The following is a 23,475-nucleotide window of genomic DNA, read 5'->3' as shown; positions in this document are numbered from 1 at the left end:
AGTGATTTTAGGCCTGGATGGACTTCCAGGCAGGCCATGCAGATATTTATTACTCAGAAATGTGTGGAGGGTTCTTTTCTTTTGTGACCAAGTGCTGGATTTTGAGTTTTGAGCTGGTCTTCTACCACAGCTCTCCCAGGTGGGGGTTGGAAGAGGAGCACCAAGTGTCCTGTGGCCAGCCCCCCCCTCTGCCCTGACAGACTCTTCTCCTGGGTTTGGTGGCTGGTAGAAATACATTGTCTGCTGACCTACACCTTTAGCTTTGAAGAGACCTTGTCCAAAGGTTGGGTACAGCCTGTTTGAGACCTGCCCCTGTGACAAACCTGGGGCTGTTCCTCTGTTGTCAGTGGAGTGGTGTGGGATGGGGACGTTGACGCCGCACCGGTGCAAACTGCTACCTGGCACCACACAGAGCACACACAGCTCTCCTTGCACAGCAGCTGAGGGCTGTTGCAGAGGGTGCAGCCAGCCCCTGGGGCTGGGAGGCACTGCTGAAATGCTGACACTGGCTCCTGCAGTGTGTTCAAGATGCTCCTGGACCTCACAAGGGACCGCTGGACGCTGCCATACAGCCCCCGGTCCTGCAGCAGCAGTGTGCAACTCCAAACCTTACCTTCAGTCCCACCTGAGCTGAACTTGGACAAGCCCTTCCTTACAAGCAGATCCAAGGTAGTGCTGCAGGAGCAGGGAGCACTGGGCTGAAAGAAGGCAGGGGCCAGCCCCAGCAGCTCGTCCTGCATTGCTTTGAGGTCACTAAAAGAAACCAAGGGTGTGGGACTCAGGAGCAGCAAGCAGAGCCAGAGAAGTTGGTACCAAGTGAGCTAAACCAGCTGGCCACAAACTCCTGAGTGCAATTGTGTTAATTTCTTTGTGCTTTCTTCACACACTGCCTGAGCAGGACACTCACTCTTTGTTCTAAACCAGAGACAGCTAATTATGTTGTAAAATACTACAGACTGGTAAGTAGGAAGTAGTTATGAGCAGCAGAGTCTTTGACCTGTGTCCACGCCTAGCACCTGGAGCTCTGGATCAGTTGAGATGATGTTCTTTCAGAGAATCACTTATTTGAAAGGATGAAGCTGGGAGGAGACACAAAGAAGCCCTGCAGGGCTGTGGGGGGGATCTGGAGCAGCACTGGCCCTTCAGGTAGTAATGGGCAGTTCTCTACCACCCCAAGGAGAACAGAAGGCTCGGCTTAGTTCCGTCTGAGCACAGCTTTAACCAACAACTGACCAGAAGGAGACACATTCTGCCTTCAAACCACACACACCCCATGCCCTGCAACGTGGACTCTGGAGCTGCCCCAAAGGAATTGTGAGGAATGAGGACACAGGAGTCAGTTCCTGGTGCCTGTGAGGATGTGATGTGGAGGCCAGCCCTTGGCCTCCCCCCTGCGCTGTGACAGAGCAGCAGGCTGCAGCCTCGTGGCTACTGGAAACCCCTGCGGTGGCTCAGAGCCAGGAGTGAGCACAGCTGGGTGGTGAGGAGGAACCACAGCTGTCCTCTAGCCTTGCCCATCCCTAGGGCAAACAGCCTCTTTTCAGGGGCATTTTCCACACAGCTTAGTCCAGGGAACAGCATCTCACTGGAGTCTCCCTCTGCCAAGGGGAAGGGGGGCTGGAGGTTGCTGTTTCTCGGTGGGTGTTGAGCTCCTCTCTTCTTCCCTTCTCCCTTCCACTGGTTCCTTGCAGTGCTTTTTCTGAGAGCTGCTGCTCCCAGCCAACTGCTCACTGTAACAGAAATGTCACTTCTCTTCCTCACAGTATTTATTCCTTACAAGCTCTGGTGTGACATGCTAGGTTCCCCTGGATGTAGCTGATCATTTTTATTTTGTAAATAGAATTACCTAACTTTACATTAACTATATCCTAATAAACTATTTTTGCACCACCCTTTGCATGCTGTGCAGTGAGAGCTTTCTTTCCAAAAGGCCACTGCAGAGCCTGAAAACAAGTGAGCTGTTTGCTATGCTAAGTCCAGAGATCATCCACTCCAACCCCCCCTGCTAGACAGAGTCCCCCACAGCAGCTTGCCCAGGATCACAGTGGCTGGGGGCAGTTGGAATCTCTTCAGAGGAGGAGACTCCACAACCTCTCTGGGCAGCCTGTTCCAGTTCCAGTTTGTGCCCTTTGCACCACTAAAAAGAGTTTGTCCCATCCTCTTCCCCCTGCTCCAGCTCTTGCTGAGCATTGATCAGCTCCCCTCTGGGGCTGCTCTTCTCCAGGCTAAACAGCTGCAGGTCTCTCAGCCTTTGCTTCTCAGAGAGATGTTCCAGGCCCCTCAGCATCGTTGTAGCCCTAAGCAAACGCCTCAAGTAGCATTTTAACAGCACTAACCTGCTTAAATGGTGTACATTTAATGCTGCTGGGTGGGACTGATAGAGAATGACCTTCCTCAGCCTCTTCCAAAGCTGCTACCCCACAGGCAGCAGTAACTTTGTCCCGGAGCCAGTGCAGCTTTCTCAAGCAGAGGGAATCCATTGATGTGACTCCAGGTATCCCAAACACCACCTACAGATCTGAAGGAATTTGTAATGATCTGGAGCTCTGGAACAAGCAACCCACCCACGAGGCCTGCCTGGGGTGCAAAAACCAGGTGATCCTGAGCTTTGGGGTGAAAATGGTTTTTATTGCATGGTGCCCATCAGAGCACCACTGAGCCCAACACAACTGGCACCAACAAAGAACAGCAGACAGCTGGAGGCACTTCAGTGACTCTCAGGCCATTCAGAGGTTTGAAATTCCCAAGCTGACACCCATCTGTGTTCCAGCCTGAACTGCAGGGACAGAGCTTTTCCCTCCCTCTTGCTGCTCCCCACCCAGCTGGTGGAAGGCACCAAAGGAGGGCAGGCCATGGTGTCCCAGCACCTAAAAAAACTGGGCTGGGCTTTTCTTCCACCACTCCAGACTGCAGCTGGGGACAACCTCCAGCCCTGTCTGCTCTCAAGACCACCTGTTCCAAAGAGCAGTGCCTCTCATTTCTTTCCACACTTCCCAACACTTGCTTGCTGGCAGATGACCTTTCTGCAGCAAGGATCTGTGTGGAAATTGCCCTTTAGAAGAGCACTTCCCTGTGGATGGTGAGGGCTGGAGGTGTCTCTAGAATCTGTTCTGCTGCTTTTACACTGTAGCTCTGCCCATCTTAGAGCAAATGGAATGTGTGCACAACCAAAATGTGCCTCTGCTTTCTGCCTCTGCATTTCCCACAGACTTCCTCTTACAGCCTTTCAACAATTCATACCAACAAGAAACATAACAAAGGTGCTTTATGCCCCCCTGGGCAACAATTCAGTATCCCAGCAGGAAGATGTCAGTTTCACCACTGAAACCTACCCAGCACCCTATGACCCTACCTTGCCTGCAGCAGGGCACGGCCGTGAGCCTACCCTTAGCCCTGTCACAGCCACCCTCACAAACCAACTGGCTCTAGTAAGGGAACAATCTACAGCAAGGAACCTGTAGCACTTTCAGGTAGAGAGCTCTCTGCTTCTCTGGAGGAGCTTACCTGAACTGCCCCCAGGAGGATAAAGCAACAATACCTCTAAACATTTAACAGAGGCCAGGAATGCTACCTGCTGAGCACCCCCCAGCCCTGTGAGGCAGCTCACTTGCTGTCTTTGGAAAAAAAACTGTAGTTCCTGGGATCAAACTCTTCCCAGATCCTTTCAAACTCATCCAGGAAAGCCTTCACGTACTCCTCATCTTCCAGCACCAGCACGTTCTCCCTGTTGCTCTGGATGGCCTGGGTGGTCCAGTTGAGGGAGCCTGTCAGGAGCATCCTCCCGTCCACGATCGCGAACTTGTGGTGCATGTAACCACTCTCCTGGTCGTGGCGTACCTGGATGCCTACAAAGACACAACCACCTCTTCAGTCACCGAATCACAGACCAGGAGGGGCTGGGAGGCATCTCTGGAGCTCACCCAGTCCAACCCCCGCTGGCTAAAGCTGGGGCAGCTAGATCAGCTTGCAGAGTTTGTCCAGGCAGGGTTTGAAACTCTCCAGAGAAGATGACTCCACAACCTCTCTGGGCAGCTTGCTTCAGGGCTTCATCATCCTCACAGCAAAGTTTCTCCTTTGGTTCCAAGTATTCCTGTGCTCTAGTCTGTACCCACTGCCCCTTTTTGTACCACCACTGGGAAGAGCCCAGCCCCATCCCATGACCCCACCATTTAGTTATCTGCATCTCCAAGATCTCCCTCTTCTCCTACAGGCTGAACAGCCCCAGGTCTCAGCCTTTCCTCCTCACAGAGATGCTTCACTTCCCTCAGCATCTTTGTGGCCCTCCACTAGGACTCTCCAGTAGTTCCCTGTCCCTCTCGAACCAGGGAGGCCAGCACCCAACCCAATCCTCCAGCTGTGGCCTCCGCAGGGCAGAGCAGAGGGGGAAGAGAACCTCCCTCGACCTGCTGGCCAAACTCTCCTTCATTCACCCCAGGAGGCCATTTGCCTTCTTGGCCACGAGGCTCACGGTGACCTCGTCACCGGCACTCGCAGGTCCTTCAGCTTCCAATGCAGCCGGCAGCCAGGCCACGGCCACCCCGAGCGCCCGCCCGAGGCCGCGCTCCCGCCTCACCGGCGTGCCGCAGGAGGCCAATCTGGGAGCCCTTCATCGCCATGCTCTGCGCGTCGGTGACGAGGCGGACACGGACGCCGCGCCGGTGCAGGAGCTGGACGGCGCGGGCCAGCGGCGGGCTGGAGAAGGCGAAGAGGCACAGCTCGAGGGAGCGGCGGGCGGAGAGCAGGCGCCGCAGCAGGCGGCCGAGGGCGCAGTCCCCCCGCGGCAGCGGGCAGGGGCAGGGCCGGGGCCGGCTCCCCGCGCCGGGCGCCGCCGCTTCGGCCAGCAGCGCCTCGGTGCAGATGGGCTGCGAGGGGAAGAAAAGAACCTCCCGCACGGGCCGGGGCCGCCGCCGCCACACCAACACCGCCAGCGCCAGCCCCAGCGCCGCCGCCGCAGCCAGGCCTGCCCACGCCCCGCGCATGGCCCCGGCCCGGCCCCGCGCATGCTCCCCGCGGTGAGACGGCGGCCGCGGGAGCGCGCCCGGGAGCGTCCCTCCTGCTGCCTCGAGGGTCCCTCCTGCTCCCTGGAGGGTCCCTCCTGCTGCCTCGAGGGTCCCTCCTGCTCCCTGGAGGGTCCCTCCTGCTGCCTCGAGGGTCCCTCCTGCTGCCGAGAGGGTGCCTCCTGCTCCCGAGAGGGTCCCTGGAGAAGAGACAGACTCCCACCCGGCTCCACCCTTCTCTCAGGGAGTTGTAGAGAGCCAGGTCTCACCCCAGCCTACTTCTCTCCGGCCTGAGCAACCGCAGTTCCCTCAGCTGTTCCCCCAGACCCTTCACCAGTTGTGTCACCTTCTTTGGACACCCAAACCCTTGGGCTGCTTTGGCGTAGGGGAAAGGAGCATAGGCACCCCTGGCTGTGGTGAAGAGCTGCTCCACGCCACCCTCACCCTCTGCCACCCCGAACACCATCTGGCTGCACTGGGTATTACAGAACCAAAGAACGGTGATGCTGGAAGGGACCTCTGGAGGTCTCTCCTGCTGAAGCAGGTTCACCTTCATTCAGGTTGCACAGTAAGATGTCTGGTTAGGCTCTGAAAGTCTCCAGAGAAGGAGACTCCACAACGTTTCTGGGCAGCCTGTTCCAGCCCGTTTTCAAGTGTTTCCTCTTTACACTCAACAAATCCTGGAAGCTGAATCCTGGCTGAAAGGAGGCAGGCAGCAGCACTAAAGCAGAAAGGCTTTGGCTGTCCCTGCAGCAGTGACCCAGTGCTGCCGGTGGGTGTCTGTCAGCCTGCAGCTGCAGTGCTCCTCACTCCCCTCTCGCTCCCAGGGACACGCTGCTCAGCCAGGCAGAAATCACACTGGAACAGAAAAATCCTGCTCTCATCAGCTTGTCTCTAAGGTGTGTCATTCAGAGCGAGAGGGGTGCTGAGAGATGGCTGCAGACAGGCTCTAGTGCTCATGAAGTCGTGCTAAGAGGAGCGTGCACATTCCAGCCACGGCGGATGGCGAGAGGAGCGCAGCCGGCGAGCTGCAGGAACTTGCCCAGGCATTCGGTGATCCCACGGCCAGCTCTGTCCCGGCAGGCACAGCTGGGTTTGTGCTGCACAGGAGCCCTGGGTTCACAGGTTTAGCAGCTCCCTCCCTTCTTTCCTCCAGGCACTCTGTATATGCTGCCTTAGTGTTTTCCTTGCCCTGGCTGAAGAATGATGTTATCCAGACCAGCAGCCCATGACACAGCCCTGCTTCAGGTCAGACTACACTGTGTACACATCAGCAGCACATGGAGAAGAGGAGGAGGCCTCAAGCTCGACCTCACACCGTTTTGGAAGAAGCCTCCCCCCTGTCCAGAAGCACAGGCTGTGCTAATGGGTGCAGGTTAGACAGGGACTGGGTTTTAATGGTGGATTGCTCGGGAGAGCTGCTCTTAAAGAACAGAACAGTTCAGCACCCAAGAAGGTCGAGGTGCCAAATGCCTTACCTGTTGTGTCACACAGCTCTGAACTGGACCAGAACAGCTCTCAAGTACAAAAGTAAGGAGCACCAGATCACATGAAAGGTAGCCCCAAGTGCAAGCACCAACCCAGCACTGGAATCTGATTTACCAGTCCATGCTCTCCTCATTACTTCTGTCACTTATCTCCACCCGTGGGCTTAGAGCCTCCCTCAGGAGCAGCCCCTAGCACACAGGAAGCAAGATGTGAATGTTATGGAAAGCTTCCTTTCCTGCAGGTGAAGCTCAAGCACCGTTTCTGGGCCCTGTTCCCTCAGTGACAGCTAGGAGACAAAAGCCTTTTTGCAAGCCCCAAAATTCAGCTTGGGAAGTGGAAGAGCAATGCAAACATCTGTTTGCTGCTCCCCTATCCTGCTCTTGGTCCAGTCACAGACTCACAGAAACATTCAGGTTGGAAAAGACCTTCAGGATCACCAAGTCCAACCCAGAACCCTACTCTACAAGGTTCACCCCTAAACCATATCCCCAAGCACCACACCCAAAATACCATCCAGGGTTGGCAACTCAACCACCTCCCTGGGCAGCACATTCCACTGCCTGAGCAGCTGAGCACTGCCAGTTGACACATCTGAGCATCTCCTGCTTTGGATGTGCAAGACACTAACACGTTGGGGGGGGGGGAAATAAACCCCCAGACTGTTAAGTTCTATAAATCAGATCAAAGCTAAGATGCAGGAACTGCTTTGTGGCTCAGCTGCTGCTTCCCCACCACCCACACACAGAGAGGCAAACCACCACGAGGCCAGGCTTTGTCCATTTTACAAAAATAGCTCTGAATGAGATTTAATTGCCTGTCACCATTCTCCAGATGTTCCAGACAACAACAGAAAGAACCCAAAACAAACAACAAATCACCCTGCACATTTCAGACAGGAGAGAACAGAACTCAAGTGTGACAAGTTGGAACATCCTCGCTGAGCTTCGGTCTTGCTTGGAGTGAGTGTAGAAGGTCACCTGGTAAAAACCTGCTTCTAGCTTGTTAAAAATGTCTAAGGTGAGGTCAAGTTTTCCCAACAATGATCCAAAACAAAACAAAAGGACAAAAAAAAAAACCCCACCCCAACAACCCAAGAAAGGACTTCACAACAGGAACAGGAATTCCTCACAGCACAGAGAAGGAATATCTGTCGAAGGTCATTAAAAAATGCACCAATGCTTCCAGGAACTATTCAGCAAAAATGGCTACTTAGAGAGTTAGAGAAGGAGGGAGCACCTACAGAGTGGGGGTTGTGTGGTGGGTTGGTTTGTTTTCTGCTTAACTTAATTAGGAAGCTAGAAAAGGATTTCTGAAGACAGAAGACCACCAAGCAGCCTTACCCTGGTGAGGTCAGCTTCGGCACCTGGAAGTTTTGCAACCCCGAGGCGAAACAAGGCGAAGGTTTTGTCCTCTCAAGAGAGGCAAGCAGCCTGCTTTTGTGTTTGTTTGTTTGTGTTTTTTGAGACATCTTCCACGAGATTCTCCCTCTCAGACAAGACTTCCAAAGCCAATGCTGAAAACTGTCTCAAGTTCAGATATAAATAAATAAAAGTGGAGTGACAGGACTCCGGGAGGAGCTGCTCCGGGAGGAGATCCTGACTTATGCTACAGCAGAAAATGAGTCTCTTCCTAAATCTGAGCAGGAAGTGGTTTGAAATCATTTACACATCACCCTGCACCCTGTGACACGGTGCTTCCTTTTGGTTCTGCTTCTCTCAGGTGTTGTAAGAGACTCCTGGGGGGGTCTGAGGGAGGGGAACTGTATCCGCCCCCAAGAGTTCTGGATGCTGTCACAGGTTATCCCAGTCTTGCCCAATGCAACAACAAACTGAGGTCTACTGCCACACCACACTAAGGATGAGAGGAGGGGGTTGTCATTCACTGGTGTGGACTCTTGGAGCGTGGCTGTTTGGAGCCTTGAGTGAGGAGGTCTAGATGTAAGAGTTGAGTTTCAGGGACAGACAGCAGCACTGTTGATTAGCACTTAATTAATCCAGTCTCACAGCAATTAGAGAAGACTCAAGTCACTCTTCAAGTTAGTTGGAGGACCAGAAGAATAGTGATGAAGTGTCACTATCCACCTAATGCAGGGGCTGCAGGCTCAGCAGTGGTAGTGACTAGCTCGGGGTTCCCTGCGGTGGTCTGAAGGCAGCGAGTGAGGTTGGGCACCCTTTAGTTCCGGGACTCCGAGGAGGTCGGGCTGCGAACTGTGGACATCAGGTGGGACTTGTATGTCTTGCTGAGGCCTGTCATCCAGAACTTGAGAAGCTTGACATTGTCCTCCTCTGCAGCTCCCAGAATGCTCAGCAGTTTCTGAGTATCCTCCTTGGGTCTGCTGTCCACTTTTGTGAACTTGAAGAGGACCTTCACTTTACTGCAGAAAGAAGAAACTCGGTCAGCGCCACGAGGGAGCGAACGGGGAGCCAGCAGCGGCTGTGGCCCCTCCAGCACCCACTGCAACTGAATGGTAACAAAAGCTTCCACAACATGCTGTGGAAACCATTTTCAGGCTTTGAATGGAGGTGTGGGGAAGAAGAACAGAAGAAAAGGGAGGATTAGTCAGAGGGCTGACTCATTCTCAGCAGCAACACGCCCGGGTCTGCTTTGGGTCTCATTCTAGCGGAAAGCAACATAATGAGCTGTGACAAGTGAGTGGGAAGCTCCCTGTGAGACACAGCTAGTGCCCAGCTGGCCTTCAGGGAAATGCACAAAATCTTAACATCCCATGAAATACTTCTCACATGACTGTCTGGTCTTCCTTCATAACCACTTGCATCCTTGAAATGTGGTGCCTGAAGGTGCAGCCACGACATCTGCTTGGCTGTTCCTGCCCTGGGAGACAGCCACATCGACAGGCTTGGCTGTTTTTGCTAACTTAATCCTCATCATGGCTGCAAGGCAGACAGGTATTGTCAGGAAGGTAACTGACAGATGGGTGAACTGAAGCAGAAAGGTTGAGAACTGCTGAAAGCCAAAGAGAGTCAGGACTAGAGCAGAACAACTCCAATACTCTTAGCTCCCAATAGCAAAGCCAAGTGCTGATCTACCTACCACTAACCTCCCCAGGCAAGTGGCACAGTCCCCAGCACTGAACACTTTCAGGATTCAGCTGGACAGGGTGCTGGGCATCTTGCCTAGAGTGTTCTTTTGCCAAGAAAGGTTAGACCAGATGATCCTTGAGGCCCCTTCCAACTTGGTATTCCATGACACCGCCAATACCGCAGCAGCAGACAGCTGACTACAAGTCTGTCCTGCACTCTGTTGAACTGTTCCAGGATTAGTGGCAAAGCTGTTTCTGTGAATGCAGTTGTACTTACTTCATCCACTCCTCCTTCAGGCAAACAAGGCACTGGTCCACAACATCCACAGAAAGGTTCTGGTTGGTCAGGGCAGCCTCAATCTTGTTCAGGATCGTAGGGCCAACTGCAGGATCACAAAGAGGGGAAATGGGTGAGGAGGAGGACACACAAACTATGGGTTACCTACTCCATACCTCTGGCTAGTTAGAGTTAGCAAGGACCAGTCCCTTTATCCTGTGACCTGGGCCTGAACACCTGCCCACCTGGAATGACAGACAGGAACAAAGACAGGAACACACCTTTGTTCCACTCTCACTCTGCTCAAGCACAACCTTGCCCTCATTTTTCACCAGGCCTTCCTCTACATGCAGAAAGTCACAGGATAGGTAACAGCACAGCCAATTTCAGCATGGGATCTGCCTTGATGAGCTCACAGATACTAACTTTCCTCAAGCCAGGAAGAAATCTACTTATGCTACCAGGTGGAAAAATACTCTGCCCTGTGGTGGGCTGCCCTGATTCCATTTCCATGGAGGAGGAGCTGCAGATCATCCCAGCAGGAAAACATCTGAGGCAGGAAACAGCATGGAATCCTGTGAAGCATCCTGGGGCATGCCCACAGCTTCAGGGACCTTTGGTTTCTAAAGACCTGCTTTTAGGCTGCAGCTGCTCAGATTTGGTTGCTTCTTGCCTCGTATCAGAAGCTCATTAAAAAAAATGCCAAGTCATGGCAAACCTTCAGGCTTTGGGCACTACACAGAGAGGTAAAATGTAAACCCTCAAAGTCTCCAATTCCTCTAGGTTTAATGCTCCTCCTTTGGAGTGCACTGTCAGGATATTTAGTTTAAAAACCCCAAACCAACCACCAACCTCTTCTGGAATACTTTGTGGCATTCCCTAGGACTCTTTTTTCCCCCCAGCAGAATCACAGAATGGACCTTAAAGATCATCTAGTTCCAACCCCCCCTGCCATGGGCAGGGACACATGGCCTATCAGTTTTGATGCTGTGGTGGAGAAAAGGCTTTTCAGTGATTGTTTTTGTTCAGAAGCTTCCAGACATGCCACTGCTGGGATGAGAAGCAGACTGCTGTAATTACACATAGGGGGTCTACAGCAGGAAGAACACGACAGAGGGAGCAAGACTCTGCTTTGCACTGCACCTGTACCTCCAGAGGACAGGGAAGGAAGGATCAGCCATCTGCCAAGGCTTCTGAGACAGTCAGTGAGGCTAATTCATCTAAATTAAGACTTCCCAGAAGACATGAGGCTCACAAACCTGACTCAAATCACATCTAGGTGCAGGTGTTCAAGTCCTCCAACAAAGTAGGCAAAATGCCTGGGCACTGGTGTGGCAGTCAGCCTTGTCCAGCCACCAGAGCATGGGAGATGAGTCATGTCATGGCCCTTAGGAGCTAGACTTACTCAAAAAGTACAGGCACAAAGCACTCTGGGACAGAAAGCACTCACTGGGGGTCACAGAAGATTTCCCCTACACTTACAGAACCCATTTCTCAGTTCTGAAAATTAATGTAGCAAAATGCTGCTGAGGTGAAGCAAACCTTTCACAGCTGACCAGGCTGGGGCAAACCTCGCCCTGCAGCACCCCAGCTGCACACTGACCTGGCTTCTGCTCAGCCTTCCTGAAGGGCCAGTACATGAAGGACAGCACAAACCCCACTTAGAGCTCAAGATGCTCTTGTCACCTCAGTGCCCCAGGCTCCTTCTGCTCTCAAATCACCCACCTCTATCTGCTGCCACGGGGCTGCCACTGGTGACAACAAACTCGTACTTGTTGAGGGACTGCTCATCCTCAAAGAGCGTTGGGTACAGGCTGGAGCGCGTAGCAGCACGAACTTCCACAAGGACAGCAAACTCTAGAGCAGCAAGAGCCCAGGAGAGCATCAACCACAGGAGCCCAGAGCCTCAGATCATACAGCAGAATCACCAACTGCTTTGGGTTGGAAAGGGACCTTCAAAGGTCATCTAGTCCAACTCCCCTGCAGTCAGTAGGGACCTCTTCAATCAGAGCAGGCTGCTCTATGTCCCATCCAACCAGACCTGGAATGGTTTCATTCACAGGGTGTCTACCACCTCTCTGGGCAGCCTGGGCCAGAGCTTCACCACCCTGCTTTGAGAAAGCACAGCTCTACCAGCTTACAGCATCTGGCCCAGCATTAACCCTTCCTCAGGAGGAGCCAGCATTGTCAGCTCTGGCATGATCAGTGCTTCGAGGAGGTGTCACATCCTTCAGCTGCTGAGCAGGCAAGGGGTAGAGGCTTTGGTTCATACAGATTTGGGTTCATGTAGCATTGTGCCTGCCAATGCTTGAAACAAAACTGAAAGCCTCCTGTGCCCCATAACATATGGTATGGAAAAGAGCAGGGCCCTGCAGCAGGCTCTCACCTGATGACAGTATGTGGGGTGGTATTTGGACGTGTGGGCTGAGCCCAAGGAAGTTACACCGATAGGCCTCCTCGTACTGGTCACTGTAGGGGATGATCCTCACACAGCCCACAGGCAGCATGGTCTAGGAAGGAAATGTGTCAAAGAGAAGCACTGGAGATAAACCAGGAGAGAAAAATGTTCTCCCTGCCTTACAAGCATGGAATGTTTTGGGTTGGAAAGGAACCTCTGAAGGGCATCCAGTCCAACCCCCTGCAGCCAGCAGGGACACCTGCAACTAGAGCAGGTTGCTCAGAGCCCCAGACACCCTGACCTGGGATGGTTCCAGGGAGGGGACATCAACCACCTCTCTGGGCAACCTGGGCCAGTGTCTCACCACCCTCAGTGTAAGAAATTTCTCCCTTGTCTCTAGTCTGAATCTCCTTCTTTTAGTTTCAAACCATCACCGCTTGCTCCTGTCACAACCAAAAAGTCTGTCCCCATCTATCTTACAGACCCCTTTTAAGTACTCAAAGGCCAGAAGAAGGTCTCCCTGGAGCCTTCCCTTCTCCAGGCTGAACAACCCCAACTCTCTCAGCCTGTCCTCACAACACAGGGGTTTCAGTTTGCTTTGTCTCCTCTCCCCAAACCACATCACTTAGCACTCATTCTCCACAAGACTCCCTTAGGGACAGGCAGGACCTCTGCAGAAACAGAGTCAGGCAAGAAAGGGCAAGGCTCCTACCCGCAGCACATCAAAAGCAGAGTGGACAAGATCCACGTCTCGAGCTCTCCAGATGACCTGGTTGCCCATCAGCACGTGCCAGGCCAGCATGCGGAACGCCGACGCGCCCAGAACCTGCGAGGAGAGCCAGAGAGCACTTCTGTGTCAGTGATGGAAAGCACTCCAGTGTCCAACCCATGGCCAACCCATGCCAGAAAGGGACCTGGGAGCAGGGGCTGACAGCAGCTGAACATGAGCCAGCAGTGTGCCCAGGGGGCCAAGAAGGCCAAGGGCATCCTGGCCTGCATCAGCAATAGTGTGGCCAGCAGGAGCAGGGAAGTCCTTGTGCCCTGTGCTCAGCACTGGTTAGGCCACACCTTGAGTCCTGTGTCCAGTTCTGGGCCCCTCAGTTTAAGAAGGACATTGAGAGACTTGAACATGTCCAGAGAAGGGCAACAAAGCTGGGGAGGGGTCTGGAGCACAGCCCTGTGAGGAGAGGCTGAGGGAGCTGGGGTTGCTTAGCCTGGAGAAGAGGAGGCTCAGGGGAGACCTTCTTGCTCTCTACAACTCCCTGAGGGGAGGTTGTAGCCAGGTGGGGGTTGGTCTCTTCTCCCAGGCAACCAGCACCAGAACAAGAGGACACAGTCTCAAGCTGTGCCAGGGGAGGTTTAGGCTGGAGGTGAGGAAGAAATTGTTCACAGAAAAGAGTAATTGACTATTGGGATGTGCTGCCCAGGGAGGTGGTGGAGTCACCATCCCTGGAGGTGTTCAAAAAAGGCTTGGATGTGGCACTGGGAGCCATGGTTTAGCTAGTCAGGAGGTGCTGGGTGATAGGTTGGAGTTGATGACCTCTGAGGTCTTTTCCAACCTTATTGATTCTATGATTCTATTCTAGGATTTCTTGGTTGCTCCAAACTCTGCTGCTAGACTGCCTCCAGCAGCCCATCTGTTGGCTCAGCTGCCTTTACTAGGTGATAACTGTCAGGCATTTCCCTGATCTGGGTTATGCTCACAACAGTGATTTAGGCAGAGAAGATCAAACAACGTTCTTAGACAAACCTCCAAGTCACACACTTGCCACATAGCTTTGTTTGAATAGCTTCAAGCATTCAAAATAAAGAGAAAGTAGAATAAAGAGATAAGAAAACCATTGTAAAAGGATAGGAAGTTCTGTCAGGAGTGTCCAGGAAAGCAAGGTGCTGTGCAGGACTGTGGGTCCAATGCACTGACCCTTCCCCCTCAGTCAGGTTAACTGGAAGCACTGGAGGGAAGCTAGGTCTGAACAGAGCCATTGGGTTTGTTAGCAATCTGATTTTCCCCCTCCTGAAATGCTTTTGTTTTAAGCAGATACTGCTTGGCTTTGAAGATGCTGCATGAGCTCTGCATTAAATTACTGTCACTGCTCTTGGGAAGAAGGAGAGTGCAGAGTTTGAGGGCAATCATAAGATCCCATCCCACATGACCAATGATCACCAGAGATCCACATGACCTCAGAGGAAGGGGGAGACCTCAGAGATGCATCCAACACCACGCTGCTGGGTGTGCAGGCACTGTGTTCAACACAGGGGTTGGACTCAATCTCTGGAGGTCCCTTCCAGCCCCTAACATCCTGTGCTCCTGTGAACACAGGACCAGGGAAGGAGGGTAGGCTGCAGGAAATGCATGTGTCTTTTCAAAACCATGAACAGGAGAAAAAGTGGTTATTAGCTTGTGAATTCAGCAGCAGGGGAACTGTGCTCCTCTGACCTGTCTCATGTGCCTGAGCGAGCGAAAGACAGACAACCTTCTGTGAGCCACATTCCAGCTGCTGCAGTCCGGCATCAGAGAGGTTTCTGGTGAGCATTTGGAGAGTTCCTGCCCTTCCACAACCTCTGGCTGGGAGGAAGGCTTTTCTTCTTCCTCAGAACCATCCCAGCCTTCTGACTCTTCTTTCAGATCTAGCAAACAAAAAAGGCAGAGTGGTCATCAACGCTGCTGCCCTCCAGGAGCAGAACTGCCTCACAAGGGCCTGCAGCACGCTGCAGCCACTGCCTCCTGGCTCTGTGTGAGGAGCTCAGGACACAGCAAATGACAGTGCCAGCACCACAGGCACAGCTGAAGTGTAATGAGGTTTATTAACTCAGAGACAAGGTAACCATGGAAGGGTCAAGGAGGAATTTTAACCACCTAGCCAAACCCAGTGTCACATCCTCTGAACAGCTAGATTTTCTCTGTCCTTGCTTTAAATGTCATGGCCAAAGCTTTGAGGCAGGCTTTGCAGGCTCTGCTCTAAACAGGTCAATAAAGTAACTCAATGCAAGGCAAAGATGATGATCATTTAAGAAATTCTGTAGCAAATGAGTCCTTGTGCTGGGACTGCACACTCTGCTGGCTGCAGAGATTCTTTGGGAGGTGACCCAGCCAGAGAGAACAATGACCATGATGATGCAACACTGCTACTCGAGTAACAAACACCATGTGTGCAAGCAGAGAGCCTATGGGGCCAAGGGCCTTGACTTCTCATTCCTCTGAAGTCATCTCCACATGGGAGAGCACATCAACCACTGCAGAGGCTACCTCTCAGGTACTGCTGATGAGAGATGGAGGTGCTTATGATTCTGATGTCTTCATCACCAGAAGCATTCTCAGAGAGCCTTCCAGCTCTGGAAGATTCCATCTCACCTGCAAGTTTTTCCATCTGGACAAGGGTGTCTTCTGTTGGTGCTCCCTCCAGAAGCTTCTCTGTAAGCCGGCTGCCACAAGCTTTCAGAAGCCTGCAGGCGTTGGAGGAAATGAAAGCAGCATGAATTACACCTGCTTGGCAGGTGCAAAAGTCCAGTAAGAAACTCAGGCTGATGAGCTCAACAACAAACAACACAAAATCCAACTCCTAACCAATTTGTTTCCTTCCACACATGTGGAATCCTACTTCCCACACAGCATACAACAGCTGCCAGCCAAGGTCACCAGGAGGCCTCCCATTGTGGGATTACTTTGTGCAAGGTAGTTATCCCCCACCCAGGTCACATGCCAATGCTGCAACCATCTCTGTGGCATCTTTCCAGGGGAAGTTGGATGAGCAGGTCAGGCACTGGAGCAACTGGATTCCCACAGACAGTCTGCTGTGCCAAACAGCTGCACCTCCCACAACACACAGGCACCCTGAGGTGAGCCACCACTGCACTTCAAATGTGAATCCAACCTATAGCACTGTGGGTAGGAGCATCTTGATTCTTCCATACTGCACAGCCTTTCCTTCTAGACAAATGTTTCCATTAGCAGCCACATTAGAAGGTTTGCTTCACAACATGAGGAATTATATCCTAAAGGCACCAGCAGGCTGCTGTCCTTCTAGGCTTAGCTTCTCCCAGTTCAAAGACTACTTAGTGAAGTTCCAACTCCATAGAACCACAGACTGGGAAGGGACCCTTAAAGGTCATTTAGTCCAAACTCCCTGCAGTCAACAGGGAGATTGTCAACCAGAGGAGATAGCTGCAAACAACCTGACCTGGAATGGTTCCAGGGATGGGGCATCTACCACGCCCCTGGGCAACCTGGGCCAGGATCTCACCACCCTTGGTGTAAAACATTTCTTCCTTCTATCTAATCTGTACCTCCCCCTTTCAGTTGAAACCCATCACCCCTTGTCCTGCCACAACAGGCCCTGCTACAGAGTGTACCTTCACCTTTTTTACAGAGCCCTGCTTTCAGTATTGAAAGTCCTCAACAAAGCCTTCCCAGAGCTGTCCCTTCTCCAGGCTACTTTCTACCTACGGGAAAAACACCACCCAAAGCCCACTTCCACCCTCTCAGGGTGAGGCAGGAATTCTCCTCACGAAGGAGCTGCAGCAGGCAGAAACACCAGTGGCATTACCAAGCAAAGGAAGTATGCAAACAGGCCCAGAGGTTCTCGTCGTTGGTCAGCGAGGTGAGGGAGCGGGCGGCGTTGCCGTTGCGCTGGTGCAGGAAGGGAGTGAAGGCTGTGTTCATGCGCTGGGCGCGCTGAGGGCAGCCGTACTGCTCTGCTTCAAACACCTACACCACACAAGGGGGGCAGTGTCAGAGACTGGAGAAGATAAACTGCTTACAGCAGAGCTGGGGCAAACAAAACCCAAACACAATACCCCCTGGAAAGGGCACGTCGCTGCCACCGTTTGGAGGAGGAACTTTAGCCTAGAACCCAGCTGCAAAGACTGGGGGTGGAAAAACCACCATTGGAGAGCAAAAGGAAAAACAATGCTAAGGGCTACACAATTCACTGGTTTGCTGATGGGGATAGAGAGTAGTGGCACAAACAGTTCTCTTTCCCTTTTCATCTTCTGTCACTTCCTCTTGCAGCTTCCCTCTCTCTCTTCCGTGGCCTGGCCAGGGAGATCTGTTCTGACCACTGTGTGAGGTAAGGGGAAGGAAGGAGAGAGTGGGAGAGGAGGTGCAGAGTCCCCTGGATCCATCCAGGGGAACCTGAGGAGTTTCTGTGGTGTTTATTTTATATATATATATATATTTTACACATACTGTAGCTTTTGTAGCTATTCCTTGCATTCCATAGTGCTAGATTGGAGCTTGCTTGTAAACAGCTTCCTTTGCTTCCACCCCAACCTGAGCTAGGCTGGGGATTTGATTCTGGGGGTAGTTTCTCCAAATTAGTTTGGGGGGTAATTTCAACCCACCACAGTCACACACAGGCAGTGCAAATCCAGCCTGTAAGTTACAGGAGAGGAAAGGGAAGGGACATTTTGTTCTTAGACCGACTAAAACGATCATTAACTAACACTGGTGCTCCAAAGCTGCTGTCCTTCACAAAACAGAGCTACTGCCTAGCAGTTAGATCTCTGGAATGTGTTATGACTGCCTCAAAATGTGAAAAGCCTCCTGTTCCTTCTCTCCTCCATCTCCAGACAGGCACCATCCTCTTGCCTCTTAATGACCACCCTGGCTGCAACAAGCTGGATCAGCTTTTTGACTGGGCTGTAAATCATCCAGCCTCATGTTTTACTCACAGTGAGTCAAGTGGCCTCTCTTGCACTAACCTACCTTCAGTGCTTTGCCCTGCAGCTCATCAATAATGCCTCTGATTTTTCCCAACAAGAAAGGCCAGGAGTTGATGAGGTAAATCCTGTCCATCATGATAGTGATGATGCTGTACCAGCGCTGGAAACCTCGAGCCAAGCTGTCTTTGATGAAGAAGGTGTGGCTGAACACAAACCCATGCTGCTCATCTCCAAAAAATATAGGCCCTTCCCGTCCTGGGCAGACCTGAAGGGAGGGACATGAAGACCAGAGTGGTTAAACACATCCCACAGCTGAATCACAGAATCAGTAAGGTTGGAAAAGACCTCAAAGATCATCAAGTCCAAGCAAACAGTAAGGAACTGAGCAAAGCTTCCTGCTCTTTAACACACACTTAGTACAGAAGAAAAAGAGAAGTCTTTTTTAGGCTGCTGTCCAAACCCCAGGGTCAAGCAGACCTCCAGAGGTATCCCACAAACACTACAAACCTTTAATTTAACAACATTTTAAGAACTCAGCTCTGTTCAACTATGACACTGTGGAGAATCCACAAGGGATTTGCTGATCCTGGCACACAAATGCTCACTAATCCTAGAATCAATAAGGTTGGAAGAGACCTCAGAGATCATCAACTCCAACCTATCACCCAGCACCTCCTGACAACTAAGCCATGGCTCCCAGTGCCACATCCAAGACTTTTTTGAACACCTCCAGGGATGGTGACTCCACCACCTCCCTGGGCAGCACATTCCAATGGCAAACAATTCTTTCTGTGAAGAACTTTCTCCTCACCTCCAGCCTAAACTTCTCCTGGCACAGCTTGAGACTGTGTCCTCTTGTTCTGGTGCTGGTTGCCTGGGAGAAGAGACCAAGCCCCACCTGGCTACAACCTCCTTCCAGGTAGTTGTAGAGAGCAATAAGGTCTCCCCTGAGCCTCCTCTTCTCCAGGCTAAACAACCCCAGCTCCCTCAGCCTCTCCTCACAGGGCTGTGCTCCAGTCCTCTCCCCAGCCTTGTTGCCCTTCTCTGGACACTTTCCAGTGTCTCAATATCCTTCTTAAACTGAGGGGCCCAGAACTGGACACAGGACTCATGCACTAATATGTAAGGTTCTCCCTTCACTTCTATTAGAAGCTGAGTATTAACAGTCTGCAGAGAGCAAATACTTCTTGGTACTAACTAAGAGATTCCAAGGTTTTCACCAAGAAGTTTGTCCTACAGAGCAAACCAGTAAGCACACAGGAGTGAAAACAAGAAGGGGCAATTTCTGATCTCACAAAACGAGAGGAGGAAACCCTCAGGGTTAGCACAGATCAGCCTTACAACCACCAACCCTGGAATTAGGAGGATGTGAGTGCCTGTATTTCCACTTCCATTCCATCCTTGTTTCAGGCTGCCCAGAGCAGCCAGGATCAGCAAAGCTCTGCCTTGGATTTGAAGTGATGCCTAAAGCCAGAGTGCTCCCCCATGCTCCACGGCAGTTACCTCACAGCTCAGGCTGCGGACGCAGGCCTGGCGCACGATGCTGAAGAGCTGGGGGTGGTTGGGGTGCTGGTGACTGACATACTTGATGGAAGTTTCTTTGTCATGGCTCACATATCCAGGATGTCCTCCTGCAAGAGAGCGGCAACCCTGAAGGCAGAAAAGCAAATCCAGCCATGAATGAGCAGGCAGTGGCCTGAGGTTTCCAAAGGCTTCTGCATATTCCCTTCAAAACGGTGGGAAGCCTTAGCTACACATGCAGGGGAGAACAGAAATACTTTCAAGACAAGAAGGATGAGTCAGGGTCAGGATTTGAACACAGCTCCTCACACAGAGCTCTGTGATATACTTCCTCTGCTCTTAGGCTCATTTTCCACTATTCAATTTGATTACAAACTTGCTGCTGGCTCTGCAAGTGGTAAAATTCAGTTATGAGCAGCTGTGAAACCAACTGGCCTGACAAAACTGCCCCTAACCTAAAGGTGAGTCAGCAACAAATACCTCACAACAATAACTAACAGTAGATATGCAGAGGAATGGCAGGGAGCATATATTTCCTCTATTACTATTAATAAATGACCAGACCTAGTGCAATAAAGTAAATGTTCTTCAATAACAAGGAAAGCACTTCTCAGCCACATGAGAATCACCAATCACAGGGCTTAAAGAGACCTCAAGACATCATCTTGTCAAGATCTACACAGCCAACAACAGTTCCTTCATCCTCTTGTCATAAATCATGGCAGTCTGTAAGGACTTGGAAGATCTTCTGATCTGTCATACACAAACCAAGTGCAGCTCACTTGTTTTTTCTCTCTCTTAACTGAATTTGCAGTAGAGAATCCAAGAGACCTTTGGTTAAGCCAAGGACCACTGCTGTCCACACAGAGATCTGCACACTTGCCTCACACATGTCTGACTTCTTTGGCCCTGGACTGCTGGAGTCAGCACTGGCACCTTCTGCAGGGCTGTGTGAGCGGATCCGACTGCTCATCTGAATGCCACCTTCCTCCTCCTCTGCCTGCTCATTCTGCCCAGAGATGTCCCCGCTGCTTGCACCTTGGGGGAGTGGTGAATGCAGAACCTCGGTGCAGAAGAGGGTGCGAGGACCATGGAGCTCACAAAAATGGCAGAGGGCAACAATAGCGTTCATAGTGAGGGCTCAGCACATGCGACAGGCCTCCTGCGGGCAAGGGAGAAAGCACAGGAGATCAGCACAGGGGATACTAAACCATCTCCTAGGTCTGACTGGTGCAAGGTCTGCTCTGCATTCCTCCAGGGGCAGTGGGTCTTAAGCTCAGCCTAAGGGATCAGCACAGCTCACAACGGCAGCAAGGACCAACCCTTCGTGCCTTGATGGGACAGGACTAGAGCCGATCGACGCCCCCGAGGCAGCTCCCCGACTCTGAGCTGGGGCACCTCAGACCTCGTCGGGGTGGAACAGGACTGAAGGGGACCCCCTGCACGGATGCCTCCGGTCTTACGGGGACGGGTTGGGATCTCATAGACCAGACCCCCGTGTCCAGACACCCTGGGTTCTGCTGGCCCTGGCACAGCCTCCCCGTGCCTGGAGGCCGTAACGGCTCGGGTCGGGCCCGGCCCTGCTCCGCGCCCCCCGCCCCGAGCGCCTCAGGCCCAGCCGGATCCAGTACAGTCCAACCCGGCCGACCCTTCCGGGCCACAGCCTCCCCTCTCCGAGACCGGCCCAGCCCAGGTCGCCAGCGCCCAGACCCCCGCGGCCCGACCCCGCTCACCGCCGCTCCGGGCTCCCCCGCCCCGGCCCGTCCCGTGTCAGCGGGCGCCTGACACGGCCTGACCCACCGGCCCGTACCATCCCTACCGGCGGCTGGAGGGGGAAAGAGAATGGCAGACAGCTTCCCAGCTGCCCACTCAGAGGCCGAGAAGGAAGACGAGGCGGGAGAGAAGACGACGGACGGCGGGCAGAGGAGGTCGTTAGTCCCGCGGTACCGAGGCCGCCCGTCCCACCGCTCTCCCGAGGACCTCCTGCTCCCCCCGGGCGAGGCAGTGACCCGGCCCACGGAAGCCCTGTCCACAGGGGCTGGGCAGAGCCATTACCTCAAAAGAAGGGGGGAGACAGATGAGAAGATCAGCAAGACATCTCCCTGCTCCCTCACCTTTCCCCGTCCTGCTGTCACACCGCAGAATGCAGAGTGGCTGACTCTCCGGAGTCGTGAGATGATCAGCTGCCGCCCCGCAGGCGCCTCACAGTGAGTGGGCTTAGCTCTGCTCCCCCTCCCCGAGCGAGGTGGTAGGGGCCGCATGGTTTGTCACGTGACAGCGCGGGGGCACGGGGCGGGACATGCGCATGTGCCGTGTGCGGGCGGGGCCCGGCCGAGGCCAAGCGGGGTCTGGTACAGGGTGTAGGGCAGCCAGGGCAAGGGGGAAAGCCTCCCTATCGGCTCCGCAGGACCTCTTTTTCTTTCTCCTGTGCCTCCGCAGGGCACTGCCGTGCTCACTGCAGCCTGGGCCCGACCTTTCGCTCAAAGACAAGAACTGGCAACACCCATCCCGTGTTTGAATTCTCAAAACTGCTCACAATATACGATGAGGGCTCTCCCCACCCCGTTTATAAAGCACTTAAAAGCAAGATGTTTCACACAGGTAACACCTTCTGAAAGACGCTGAGTTAAACAAGCCTGTTGTGGGCTCTTCAATACAAACCCTTTGTCCCTTGCACTACTACAGTTTCTGTTCAGGGCATCAAGTTTTAGTACAGGGCTGTTCATCTCTAGAAATGGAAAAATAAATTCCATCTGAACTATTAATCCTTTCAGGCTTCAAGATAATAAAAGTACTGAATTCGCCCTCCCCTTTACATTGGAGTCTTAAACACCCAAGTCTGAAAGTGAGTATTAAGTCTAACACAAGGTAGCAGCACGCACCATTCACCTGAGTAATGCCTGCACTCAAACCCTAAGAGCAGCTATTGCTGATACATCACAGATCATACTTCTGGAGCCAAGCAGCCATTACATTAGTAGCTACACCTCTGAAGAAAATGATACTCAGATGGCCAGCAAGAGTGAGGATTGTTGTAACACAACGATCAAACATGAAGAGAAGTGTTTGATCCGAAACCCATCTAATCCCAGAGCCCATCCTGGACAAGGACTTCCCAAGGAAAACACACTGCACAAAGCCAACTGCTATTTCTACTCAAGGTGGTTCAGGAGAGCTCCAAGAAGCCACCAGCAACGCTGGAACAACTCCCAAGCAGAGGGCACTGCCTCACGGAGCAGACAACTAGCAACCTCCTGCCAGTCAGCCAGAATCACACATCCTGAGAAGCAACAAAGCCCTCCCCTCCCAAAAGACCTAAGGAAAAGCCAAATACAAAAGACCTACTATCTCATTTAAGACAAACTAAGAGCAACTCATTTGTTATCTTTATTTTCCAATAGTACATTGAAAACAACTTCTCAGGACTAACCTCCTCAGCCAGTTTGGCCATGCAGAAAACATTTCCTGGGTTATATAGGTCGCCTATGACAAGACATACACCGGGTCACGGTTGCACTGGAGGAGAGAGGAAGGTGGTTGTGTGGGAGGAGAGAGCTGGAGTTACACCAAAGCACGTGGAGCAGTGGCAGCCTGTGTGTGTCAGCAGAGGTCACTGCCTGCGGCTCCCGGGGTGGCACAGAAATTGCAGGGGTGGTCGCACACAAAACAGCTTCTAATCGGTTTCTTTGTAGCAATGTTTGAATACCTGCTAACGACTGAGCTAGAGACCCCTCCTGTGGCTATGAAGTGTAGTTGCACATCTAATGCTACCCTTAGGAAGTGCATTTTGTATCTTTGCTAATTCAGATGCATGGAAAGAGGCAGCAGCTATCAAAGCATGCACTCTATTATCATTGCATGAACACATCTTGTGGCCATGCACGGGAGGAAGAACCAGCCACAAGACCTCTGATGATCTAAGCTTGGAGGAGCAGAGCACACAGTGTTCCTATATTTGATCAAAAGTCCTTCCCAGAGGTAAACCCAGAAAGCTCAAGAGCTCTCAAAGCATCTCAGCTGCCCACAGGCCCATGCAGTTAGTTCCAAGACTTGAAGGAGCTACTTCATTAAAAAATCTGACTTAATTTTATCA

At 52.4% G+C, this 23,475-nt stretch overlaps 2 protein-coding genes across 6 annotated transcripts; both read right to left on the bottom strand.

The window, feature by feature from the left end:
* Positions 1 to 1,865: 1,865 nt before the first annotated feature.
* Positions 1,866 to 4,979, bottom strand: PLD6 (phospholipase D family member 6). Its single transcript, XM_068146593.1, has 2 exons — positions 4,574 to 4,979; positions 1,866 to 3,845 (listed from the first exon to the last, which is right to left on the bottom strand). The coding sequence occupies exons 1-2, from the start codon at positions 4,977 to 4,979 to the stop codon at positions 3,604 to 3,606; spliced, it is 648 nt and encodes a 215-aa protein (XP_068002694.1). The 3' UTR covers positions 1,866 to 3,603.
* FLCN (folliculin) lies at positions 3,760 to 21,581 on the bottom strand. 5 transcript variants are annotated; one of them, XR_010988338.1, is made up of 13 exons: positions 21,193 to 21,390; positions 20,266 to 20,544; positions 19,365 to 19,511; positions 17,905 to 18,126; positions 16,745 to 16,905; positions 15,553 to 15,644; positions 14,638 to 14,828; positions 12,913 to 13,026; positions 12,189 to 12,312; positions 11,528 to 11,659; positions 9,803 to 9,908; positions 7,826 to 8,859; positions 3,760 to 3,845 (listed from the first exon to the last, which is right to left on the bottom strand). XR_010988338.1 is itself a non-coding variant. In XM_068146592.1 (12 exons), exons 2-12 carry the CDS (start codon positions 20,512 to 20,514, stop codon positions 8,658 to 8,660), a joined length of 1,740 nt encoding a protein of 579 aa, XP_068002693.1. In that variant the 5' UTR covers positions 20,515 to 20,544; positions 21,497 to 21,581; the 3' UTR covers positions 7,265 to 8,657. The 5 variants fall into 5 exon arrangements, 4 of the variants coding, with proteins under 4 accessions (XP_068002693.1, XP_068002690.1, XP_068002691.1 ...); XM_068146592.1 differs by lacking the exons at positions 3,760 to 3,845; positions 21,193 to 21,390 and adding an exon at positions 21,497 to 21,581 and having other exon boundaries at positions 7,265 to 8,859; XM_068146589.1 differs by lacking the exon at positions 3,760 to 3,845 and having other exon boundaries at positions 7,265 to 8,859.
* Positions 21,582 to 23,475: the final 1,894 nt, after the last annotated feature.

Source organism: Melanerpes formicivorus, unplaced genomic scaffold (assembly GCF_026170545.1).
Source record: "Melanerpes formicivorus ecotype bairdi unplaced genomic scaffold, bMelFor1.0.p_v2 SCAF_14, whole genome shotgun sequence".
NCBI lineage: Eukaryota > Metazoa > Chordata > Aves > Piciformes > Picidae > Melanerpes > Melanerpes formicivorus.
Note: the sequence above shows the minus strand (reverse complement) of the source record. Positions and strands in the feature narration are given on the sequence as shown.

Excerpts from the sequence above, each read along its gene's own strand:
- PLD6 (XM_068146593.1), bottom strand. The coding sequence starts at position 4,979 with ATGCGCGGGGCGTGGGCAGGCCTGGCTGCGGCGGCGGCGCTGGGGCTG. Across the intron at positions 3,846-4,573 it reads TGGCCTCCTGCGGCACGCCG|GCATCCAGGTACGCCACGAC; the intron begins GTGAGGCGGGAG and ends GTGTCTTTGTAG.
- FLCN (XM_068146592.1), bottom strand. The coding sequence starts at position 20,514 with ATGAACGCTATTGTTGCCCTCTGCCATTTTTGTGAGCTCCATGGTCCT. Across the intron at positions 19,512-20,265 it reads AGAAGTCAGACATGTGTGAG|GGTTGCCGCTCTCTTGCAGG; the intron begins GCAAGTGTGCAG and ends TTCTGCCTTCAG. Across the intron at positions 11,660-12,188 it reads ACCCCACATACTGTCATCAG|AGTTTGCTGTCCTTGTGGAA; the intron begins GTGAGAGCCTGC and ends TTGCTGCTCTAG.